Here is a 12,044-nt window from a genome sequence, read left to right as displayed (position 1 = left end):
CAATTTGCAAGAACATATTTTAAATGATTCAATAACCAACCAAATACCTTTAAAAGTTATAATGTGATTGCCATGCATACTGACTGCATAATGAAAAATAACTCTTTTTCACAACCATCCAGGCATTCAGAATTTTATTGGTGTGGCTGTGGTAGAGATTGTATTTAAAAGGCAATATTCTGAGATTACATGGAGTCTCAATCTCAATGGACGTCTCTCGCTTAGGTCATTGGGAATCATGGAAAGGTTAAAGGCTTATCAATAGGAAAAAGAACAGATAATTGATGAAATGCTGATTCAATCGAACATTCACCCCCCTTTACAGATCTGGGTTGAATCCATAGTTTATTTGCACCCCACGCCATTCCGGTTTAGACCCAGCCATATGCAAATCAGCCTTGACCCTGCTCCCCGTGGGAATAGTCCAGCCCTAACTGCCAGGCCAGTTCCTTCTTGGACCAGACACAAGTGTCCTAAAACCGGTTTTGGGTTTTCACCCCTCATGAGCCAGGATAGCTTGAATCTGGTGGTGTAGTGAGCACAGGACCCATGTGTGGGCATACCCTTTGTACTTAGGAAGACAAATGCAAAAAGAACAGATGATGGTCGGAATGCTGAATCAATCGAACATTCACCCCCAGTCACAGATCTGGGTTAAATCCATTGTTTTTTTTTATTTTTTTGCACACCATGCCATTCCCATATACATGAGGAACAAGGTTAAGACTGATTTGCATATGGCTGGGTCTAAACTGGGGTGGCAAAGTGAGCTAATGAACGATGATGGATTCAACCCATATCTGTGACTGAGGGTGAGTGTCTGGAAAGTTTCAACGCTCCATCCATCATCTCCTTGTGTTTGGGTTATCAATGGGAGCGTATTTCTCTCAGTTTAGTTCTCTTGTGAACCCTAAATGGCAACAGAGTGATGAAGACAGGAGCATAAACACAAGTGTTAGAACTACCAGACTCCTCAATATGAACGCTAATTGTTTCCCTCTTTGAGTACATCATCATGTTGTTTACTGTATGTCCAGTTTTAGCCATCCAAAGAGAATTTATCATTTTTACCCACCTTTCCCTTCAACTATTCAGATCTACCGAACCCTCACCCCCATGAGAGGCAAAGCTTGGGAGTGGTTGGAATCATTTCTAACAGGCCGCAGCTTCCAGGTCGCACAGGGACATTTTAGGTCCAAAGAAATAAAACTCAAACAGGGAGTGCCACAAGGCTCCAGTCTCAGCCCCACCTTATTCAATCTGTATGTGGCCCCAGTTGGAGTGATCACAGACAAATTTGGGGTTGAGATAGTGTCGTACGCAGACGACACGCAACTGATTGTGACCTTGACGCAACCAGAGGAGCAATGTGCCGCCAACTTCGCGATCTGCTTGCAGGAGTTGGCCAAGTGGATGGCGGACAACTGCCTCCGACTTAATGGGAATAAGACGGAGGTATTGATTGTAGGCAAATCCCCATAAGTGTGGACCTCAGCCTGGTGGCCGGACGAGCTGGGTAAATTGCCCACACCCAGCAATCTAGTGAAGAACCTAGGCGTCTGGCTAGATAAAAACGTATCCTTCGACCACCAGACCAAACAAGTGGCAGGCACTTGTTTTGGCATACTACGGGTCCTTAGGAAAACACTGGACCTTATGCCCATGCCGGTACGCCAGACCCTGGTCCATGCCCTGATAACATCCAGGCTGGACTATGGAAATGTACTAAATCTAGGGGCCAGTGTAAAATGCTTTTTGAGACTACAACGTATACAAAATGCAGCTGCCCGCTTGATCCTACAACTGCCTAGAAGGGCATCAGCACAAAAAGCACTGAGGACCCTTCACTGGCTCCCGATTAGGGAACGGGTGACCTTTAAGGCCCTTTGTGTAGGACATCGTATCCTCCATGGGAGAGGCCCCAGGTATCTGCATAGCCTTCTTAAGCGGTACGAGCCCACCCGCCAGCTAAGATCCTGTGGCACGGGGCAGGTGCAGGTCCCGAAGGTTAAAAGAGCTAGAATGGGTGGAAAATCTTTTAGAGTCATGACTGCTAGGATATGGAACAAGCTGCCAGAAAGGCTGCGTCTGGAAACCTCTGAGCTCATTTTCCGAAGAGATCTCAAAACAGTCCTGTTCCCCAAAGACCAGTGCTCGGCCTAAGACTCTCTTCACAATCATGCCTAGACTCTACTGAAGCAACTGTAGCAACTAGCGCGGGACACACTTGCTAGTGTAACCAAGCGCTCTATAAAACATATATAAATAAATAAATGGTAGAAATGCACTGTGAGTCACATACAGCTGTCATACCCTAGAACTGACCTTGCTTTCTCTCCCTTCCCTAGTTCAGCACAAAAGATGTTTCCTTCCTAATCTCACACCATCCTAATTTCTGAAATAATTTTCTAACATCCTCATTGCCTGCCTACTCTACAATGCAAGGATGTTCAACTTCTTTCCAGTATGGCCAGATCCTCCACATATTTTAAAGAACCACAGAGAGTGTAAAATATATTATACCTAGTCCCTTGGGATTGAAATTTATGTTATGTGGATAGCCAAAACCCTGGCATGGATCTGACTATATTGGACCAACGCTGAACCCCCAACTATACTGAGCGATGGAAAGTAATATCATGCTGTGCACCTTGAAACTCCCAGGAGGCCACTTTAGGAACAGATTTACCAACATCTTTGCCTGTCATTGTGCACACCATATTACAATCACACCAGTCCAGCAAGGTCTCTGGTATGCCTACAGCACTTCTTCATGTGAATGAAAGGAAGTGGGGGGCCTCTCAAAGATCTGCTAAACAAATAGACAATGCTTGTCCTAGAATGTTGAGACCAGGGTTGGGCACAGTCCAGCTAATGAATAATCCTACAATCATGTTCTGAAAAGCTCTAGTTGAGTAAGTGCAGTTACAAAATGCTGGAAACATTGTTGGCTCACAGATGACAAAAAGAGCTCACAAGGCTCCAAGGGAGGATTTTGGGCAGGGTTTATGATCTCAGGAAGCAATGGATAGAGAAAAGGAAAGTTGCCAACAGTTACTAACTGTGCCCCGCCCACATTAGTTCGGGTGACGCCCCAAGCTTAAGCCGGCCATGCGCGTCAGGTGCTTGGGCATGACATGTTTGCAGTCGCACAGGACAAGCGCAGCATATGGAGCTCATTTGACTTTTTCATTAGAGCACAACTGTGGCATGATTTTACAGACCTTCCATCACACATCTGTAATCTGCATGAAATTAAGGCAGGCATGGACCTGTTTATAACAATTCATAGCATCCGTTATTTAGCAGTGACTTCACAGATGGGCACAAAAACACTCTCATAACACACAAAGCAACATAAATAAGCAGATAGTTTTAAACGGCGTGTTTAAAATTCTTTTTTCGACAAAGAGGTTTGCTAACGAAAGCTTGTCAACGTCACAAAACTTCAATTGTCGACAAAAACACCACACATATACATTTTTTAGAAGGATTTTCCTATAAATAATTTTTTGCAAGAAAATTATAGGGGTTGCCCCCAAATATTTTTTAGGGAAAATCTGAAAAGTCCCCATTCCTTGTAAAGTTTAAAAAAACTGGATAAAACGTTACCCCGTTTCTAGATGAAAACTGTTGCAACTTTGCAGACACTTGGGTCTTAATTATGATGTCAGACGGGCGTCTGACCAACACCGTAGAGGAAACGGGACCTGATAATGTCCATGGTCACACTTATTATTTCCTAATTCAAATCATGTATAGGCGACTCCACTTTCCATCCTTCCCAGACTATCATTAAAATAGGACTAAAGAGTACAACAGTTGTACAATCTTTTAATTATTACAGCCTTGTGTCATGGGTATCAAAATATATTGGAAAAGAACACCTCACTCACAGTTTTTGGTACGCTTCATAATTGAAGTCTTTCTCCAATACCAGAAGGTAAGTACCTCTGGGACCAATTCAACTTTTTGAGCCACTTCTCAATTAATTACAATGGATAATTGCAGGGATCCAGATATAATATATTATAAAAATTCCCCCAAAGTTTCTCCTTTAATAGGGTGTGTCCTGAGTAAGGTTAAAAAGGAACAGTATTGGATGTCTGTTGAAATTAATGTTTCGCACATCCACTATCTACCAATAAATTTCGGCATATGTGCTCAATCGGTTCAGTGGTCTTCGTTGCTGCTTAACCCCTTCCATGCTCCTGACAAGCCCGCCTGTGCGGGAGAATTAATCAGTGGGAGGGGCTGTGACGAGCCCAGCTCGACATGAGCACAGCTCTACTGTGGCTCATTATGAGTTAGGCTCGTCACGAGCACAGCGGTGCCGTGGAGCCCCCTCACCCCGCGCCCTGGGGGAATTACCCCGGGGCGAAGGGGTTAATAGAGCCCTCCTTACAGAGCAATGAATCATGCCTCATCTGGTATAGATGCAGAACGCTCTCATGCCTGTGAGACTGATGTGTAATTATAAACTCTGCCTTTGGTTTTAATTCTCTTCCTGGTCGTGAAAGGGTGTCACTTCCCTTTCATCAAGGGAATGTGCTGGTTGGTGAACCTAGTTGGTCCTCTTTTCACCCTAGTTGCAACTGAGCAATGATTAAGCACCATTGATGATGAATGGCATACAAATGTGAGTGAGGTATCCTTTTCCAATATCTTTCTATATCCATGAGACACAAGGGTTCCAACTGTCATACACTTGTGAAATGTTGTATATATAGACATGTCATACAGCAGTGTTAAACTTCTCAGTCTCTTTGTGTAGTAAGAGGCGGATTAAAATGGGTCATAGTAACAGCTGTTATCTACAGCTCATAGAAAGAATAGACAAGTGATATGAAGCGCTATATAAAAAGTAACGTATTATTACAATTGTTCATGCATAGACTGACAGCGCTGTGAATTCTCTCCAGACTCACCATTCTTAATGCCCATACAGCCGTAGCTATTTATAATACCAATGACAGCTGATTAACATTACATGTAGGTAATATAATGCTTATAAAAGTACTCACATGACTTGGGGATATTTCCTTATTTTCAGATTCAGAAAGTCCCAAGAGGTACATTTGGAAATTGGGGGGCCATATAAAACCTAAAGGAATTGATCACTAACTGTTGAACAATAGCAAGTGTGTTCACCTTTGGGTTCTGATTTATCTATTTGATGTCACTTAGAACCCTTTAGTGAAAACCATCTCTGCTATTCCCAGTTACCCATGTATAACTCCATATGTATACCTTACTGAAAGGACACAATAACCAATACATTGGTTTACTGTGCATAGACATGGGTTTTTACTGAATGAATTGTCAATGTTAATTTCTAGAAACTGGGACAACGAGAAATCCTAAATATAAGACATATATTTCAGGGAATGTCATGATAGAAATATTCAATACAATGCTGATTGTTTATTGCATTTATTTAAAGAGTACTTCAAAACATATATTTGTATTCCAAAATAATAAGTAAAAACTTTATTTTATTTTGCTGGCCGTTTGCAGATCCACAAAATAATGGTACCTTAAGAAATCAATGCACTGTAGTCCTTGAAGTTTCAGAGATTTTATTCATGTATAATAGGGGGAGAATTATAAATCCTTTCGAGGGGTTACAGATTAGTTGTAGTGGGTCTGCATAGAATTCCAAGTGCTAAGTATTCCAAGATCAGGTAGCTGTTCTACAGAAGAAGGAACCAGCACGTTGAGCATGACACAAAACTTCAATTGACTATGGACCAATTCACAAAGTTTATTCTGTGAATAGTTGAGTCCTGCCTCTTTCTCCTGGTGTAACACACTACCATGTTTCTGAAATGTAGGTATGTTTGCTCAGGCCCAGATTTCCAAAGCCTTTTTTCTGTGTATAAGGATGCATCTCTCATACCCAAGTCTGGACAAAGGTGTAAGTACCCATAGACATTGCTATTTGTTTTAGGGCTGGAAATGAAGGAGATATTCTACTCTTAGAACAATGTGATTCAGGTCCTAAATTGACAAACTCTGGGTCTGAATAGGACTTAGTGAAGACAATATAGTTATATGGAACTCTCATAAAGTACCTATTCTGTACCACAATTGTACTCGCAAAGGGGAAAAAACTACAATGTCATGAGATTACCTTGAGCAAATGGCACCCACTACATTTCCTAGCTGAACATCCTTGTGCCCAGTGATACTAATAGATACCTAATTATTGTATCTTTCTGAAACCTGGACATATTCTAGAGACAAAAGAAATAACCATTGGGCATACACTTAAGTTGGGAAACTACAGAAATTCCCTTAGTAACAGATTAGGTCTTCCTGGTTTGCAACAATGAAAGAGGATGTGGCGAATTAAATAAAGGCAGTGGAAATATAGGAATTCATCATCATCTTGAGGCAACCAACAGCAGTCAACAAACAGGATCAAGAACGGTGTGAATCAGAGCTGGTTTGACCCCACCTATTTTGTGGTCAAATCCAACAGGTCTGCCTTAAATTATGAATTTTAATATATTATTTATAAAAACTAGAATAGTGACAAGAACATGTATTTATGAGGTAAAGAATCCAATATGCAATGATTCAGTATTCTTTTGAGATGTAATGCAGAGTCTCATGCATCATAATACAAGCGCTCTGTTGGTGTTTGACGGATACACTAAACAGCCAATAGTATGCAGTGAGAAAAGTATGCCTCTGGGGAGGGCCAAAGCCTATATTAATGGTATTTTCAAGAACTGGTACCATAAGGTAACAGAGACACCTCTGCTGTCAAGTCATACTTGTCAAAGGGCCGGTGAATCTAGATCACAACACACCTAACTCAACAATATAAAAATCAAATCAAAATCAGATCCCATCTTCCATGGTTTAATTAGGAATCCTAGAAACTTAAATGAAGAACACAGAACATATTCAACATATTCAAAGAGAAATCAGAACTGCAGGGATGTAATCTCAAATGTGTTGCTACAGAGTAATTATGCCAGTCGCAAATGGGTGAATGAACATTTTAACCCCTTCGGGGCTGATGACGAGATCAGCTCGTCATGAGAGTAACCTGCCGTGCGCTGATAACGAGCTGAGCTCGTCATGTAACGCGGCTTTTTGCAAAACGAAGCGCGCAGCGGGAAAACCGCTAGCGCGCATGCGGTTAAAGAACGCTTGCCAAAACTGATCAATAAATTTGCGATTCCGACAATATTTAAATATCAAAATAATGTTTAAAAAATAATACAGGGAAAGGTCAATAATTGTTTGCATCCTAAAGACTGATGCCTGATCAAGCAAATGGAAAACTATGCACTGAAGCAAACATATGGCAATTTTAAAAAATGGGCTGAAAATTACACTACTCTGAACAGAATATAAGCAGGTTTTTATAAAAGAACCCCCACACAGCTCCTCACTTATGTGCAGACATAACTGGTCCCCACCCTATCAGTCAACATTTTAACTGTAGCCGCATGAATCACAGATACCTAAATATTATTATAGGAGACCTGATCTGGAGACCTTTCCCAAATAAGTACTTGTAGCATTCACCACTACCTATTGTCATAGTGCATGATCAACATCTGTCCTTTGTCAGAATTATAAAGTTCTGAACATAGCTTGGATACGTAATGCTTAAGCGCTCAGCAGTAATCCCAACATAAGATATGTGGCCCACAGTCAGGTCAGATCTCCTTCTTTAGATTTCTCATTGACAAATTGCATATGTGAAAGGTGTCCTTAAACTGGAACTCCTTAATGCAGCACACCAAGCATATGCAATCCCACAGAGCAAAAAAGGTCAAATATCTGTATTTTTTTTATCATCTGAAAGTATAAAGACCCCAATTAAAAATCAACACCTTAGAAATATACATCCTTTTTCTCACCTGCAAGTATAAAGACCCCAATAAAAAGTCACCACCTTAGAAATATGCATAATGTTTCCAACCTGAAAGTGTAAAGACCCCAATGAAAAATTACTACCTTAGAAATATGTATCCTTTTTCTTACCTGCAAGTATAAAGACTCCAACAAGGATTAGAAAGACGAGCAAGTAGAGTCCAACAACAGCATATTTCAAAGCAGCTAGCGAACCGAGCTGGCCACAGCGGCTCGCTTTCCTTCGACTAGCCGGACCTAGAGGTAATGGAAGTAATATTATTAGTATAATATACAGTGTTACTTCTGTCAATCTCTATCCCACACTTTAGATGTCAGTATTCCTCTTAGGCAAAAGATTTTCATTCCATTATCTCTCAAATTAGTTTTCTTTTCTTGAGCACTATGCACACTTTTGATGCACATGTATTAAGCAAGTATAAGATATTTTTTGACATTTTGTAAGATAAATAACAGCAGCGTGAAATTCACAGTAAAACCTTATTAATTAGCCATTTGAAATTAAATTATATTACATAACCTTAGTAAGAAAAACAATATTTGAGAGCTTTAAAGTTATTGTAAAACATTCAGCATATATCTATCATATTGAATTGGTGTTATGTGCAATCTTAACAGCTGCAATAACTTGGTTTGGCATTGGGTGAGAAGATACAGAATGTGGGCTTGGAAGTTACCTAGCTGGTGCATGTGCGTGCTACAAACGAAAAACATGGAAAAAATAAAATAATAGCCAGTGTATGGCCCGTCCTTTGAGCAGAAGATTAGATCACACTTCCAATGATAGCTCACATCAAAATCTTCTGGGAGAATCTTGGAGGCTTTGTTTGTATCATTGTAACCAGCATTTCTGGTACACTCCATGCACTGAATTTAACATGGCACGAATATGACTAGCTATCTATCTTTGCAGAGAAGCTCCACTCTATGACAAATGGACAACAAACTGAGGATGTAAGTTGACAACACAAGTCAACCACTGGCCAACCACAAATTTCACACAATGATGCGAAATGCAGATGTGATTTGTAGGACTACCTCCACATTTTCTGAGCCCCATGTCTACATTCCATACTGAATATAAAAATCAACTCTGACAAAAAAATTCAAATCAGCCAAACACTCCAGGAACCCGAGCCTAGAATGGGACCAAGGAGCTGTGGCCGGGTCGTGTCAAGCCCATCCATCTCTGAAAGCAGCCATGTAGCCCTGCATCCTTCAAGACATATGAAGCACCATAATGTCTGTTTTAACCAATCCCAATATAAGTGGAATTTCCAAATATAGTTACAGTAAATGTGATCTTCATTTGCTGGAAAAATAACTGCAGCCATCATTCTGTCTAGTTGATGGCCTCTATATGAACAGGATGTCTTAATGTGAGGTTGTATTTCTGACAATAATGTTTAAGGCTTCTTTCCTAGCTTCTTTTCCAGCAGGATGGGCAAGTGGTAGCATGAAGTTGCTGTTCCAACTAACCAGAATGTGGCTGTAAATACAAGTGGAAGATTTCTCCTGTAGCACCATTTCCCTGGACATTCCCAAATGAACCAACATTGCACTCCTTCTGAGAGACCTCCACTGGCTCTCTATCCAGAAGAGAGGCACGTTCAAGATCCTCACACACTCCTAAAAAGCCCTCCACAACCTAGACCCTGCCTACATCAACCATCGACTGAACTTCCACCAACCCTCCAGACATCTGCACACTTCTTCACTCGCCCTCACACACAGCCCCTGCATCCATCACAGCCGCATCAGTGGCCGCTCCTTCTCCTACATCACTGCCAAGACCTGGAACGGCCTTCCTCTCCAGCTCGCACCAGCCCCCCTTGCTGGCAGACTTCAGAAAGAGACTCAAAACCTGGCTCTTCGACAGAGACACTCAGCGCTCAGATACCCCTTTGGGTGATAGTTTTGCACTTTACAAATGCTGTTTGATTGATTGATTCCTCAGTAAATCAGAACTCACAGGCAACTCAGAGAGGGGTTATCTGGTTCAGCAGTTTGTGGAGAAGGTTTATCTTAGCCTAGATACCTTTAATACTAGATACCTGCGGGAGTACCATCTAAGGTGACTGACCTTCCAATATGGGCACTTTGTCAGGCTCATGCCCAACCAGGTGTAGTCTCCTGGCAAATGAGACAGTAAGAGAGGTATCCAGCATTACTTGGCTTTCTGGCATCACCAAGTTCTCTCTAATTTGGGGTGGGAAATACTTTGATGAGCTTCAGTCTATTGTTCCGAATAGCATGTGCGCTCTGGGGACTGACTGTTGACGAATGGACCTCATATGTGTCCCATGGACTATAGAGTGTACAATAATCTCAGTCCCTGATTGCAGGCACACTTCTCACATAGGGGAAGACTGTGCTACAGCCTACTTTTCTGTAGGATTGACACACGTTGCCACTCAGCAGGTTGAACTCGGTTAACTATCACACGTCTGTAGTCTGCACCCACTTTTAAATTAGCAGTGAACACAGGTCTTCCTGATCCACCATGCCAACCACTATGCCCCTTGAAAATGGTCCCACTGAGGCTTTCTAGTGGCTTTCTTTAACCCCTTCCATGCTCATGACGAGCTGAGCTCGTCATGACCACACCCATTTTTATTGCTGTCCAGCACAGCAGGGGAAAATCTCTAGCAGTGATGTGGTTAAATAAAAACTGATATATTCAAACAGCTGCAATAAATTCAGTTCAAGACTAATTAAGTGCAAGTTAAAATTCAAACAAGGGTTCGATAACCAGTAAAATCCAAACAAAGGTTCCATAATCTGTCCCAAAGAAGAGCCCATCCTTTATTGTCCCATTGAAGAGGTTTGGAATGTATTGCTTATTATCTAGGAGGAAGAGTTTTAATATTGAGGAACCTCTTAGGAGAAAAACTAAATTTGTTGTCAGAAAGATCCATAAACATTCTGATCCCTGTTCTTATGAGCAGGTGTTGGGAAACAGGGCTAGAGGTAAAGCTTGACACTTGGAGCTTTCCAAGTACAGGGAAGCAGTATTCTAAACTTTCTTTCACAGATAAGGGGCTTACAGTGGTCCTTGCTGAGTGTTGGTGCTATCTGGAACGAGGCTTCTCATGCAGAGATATAGAGTGTCTGTTATCTCTCTTATTCTATTCTCTTTGTTTGTTTCTACACATGGCACTCATATTCCTGTGTATCTGGTGGCTGGTGGAGGGGTTGAGAGGCAAAAGAGTTCACCCTTCGGATTCCAAACGCAAGGTTAGTGCATCCTGACACTAAGACGCATCAAACATTGCATGACTTGAAATGCCTTTAACAAACTGACTTAAAACATTTTTTTTACTCAATTGAAATGGACTATTGATCAAGTTATGATAGTTGCCAGTATTGTATCACAGGCACTGTTATTTTTCACATAGCACCATCACGTCATATTTGTCCGCTTTCGAAAGACAGATGGAGAGGCGTGTCGTGCACCTTCTAGTTGTGACACCACAAATATTCTTGCAGCAAATTTGTTTAATACACAATCAATGTTTGCATATTCTGTCAAAGTAACAATTTTATGTTGAGACGTTGTCTATGTAAATATATATTTATAGAAACATTTGATTATGAAGTGTGGTTAAACTTCTAATACTTTTGGTTTGAATCCCTATTGAGTAAGTTTTAAAAACGAAATGGTTCTCACACTAAATAGTACTGTATCAACTTGTGGTCAGCAGTCTCCCTTTTTCCTTCGCTAAAGTAGTCCTAGTGACACTAAAGTATTCCCTTCTTTGCAAAGACAAGAAAGCCCTTACTGACAAAGTGGAGTCCCCTAAAAAGCGACCGAACAGCAGTTCACTGAAAACGTGATCCATTATGACACAGGTGAACTAACAACCTTTACGCTTGCATACCTCTAACAAACATTTGATTCACTAGTCCTGCCTTAGCAATTATAGACCCCGGCCAGTCCTAAGTACCTTATGTAGACGACACCTTCAAGGAGCTAGGGACAGTGCTTTGCCACAGAAAAGGGTAAGACCCATTGCCTACACGCGCTTCACTCTGTCAAGGGCAGAAAGGTACAATCAGTACACTAGCTTCCATTCCTAGTCCAAGGTTGTCAGGGATGTGGCATTGCCTATAGCCAACAGACGAGGAGTGGCTAATGATCTGGAGGA

At 41.4% G+C, this 12,044-nt stretch overlaps 1 protein-coding gene across 1 annotated transcript in view; it reads right to left on the bottom strand.

The window, feature by feature from the left end:
- Positions 1 to 12,044, bottom strand: part of SCARA5 (scavenger receptor class A member 5) — a 1,132,578-nt gene that overhangs the window by 949,639 nt on the left and 170,895 nt on the right. Inside the window, exon 2 of the mRNA XM_078649946.1 lies at positions 8,008 to 8,133. Within this exon, the coding sequence (XP_078506072.1) occupies positions 8,008 to 8,133 (126 nt within the window). The remainder of the gene's footprint in view (positions 1 to 8,007; positions 8,134 to 12,044) is intronic.

Source organism: Lissotriton helveticus, chromosome 6 (assembly GCF_964261635.1).
Source record: "Lissotriton helveticus chromosome 6, aLisHel1.1, whole genome shotgun sequence".
NCBI classification, from domain to species: Eukaryota; Metazoa; Chordata; class Amphibia; order Caudata; family Salamandridae; genus Lissotriton; species Lissotriton helveticus.
Note: the sequence above shows the minus strand (reverse complement) of the source record. Positions and strands in the feature narration are given on the sequence as shown.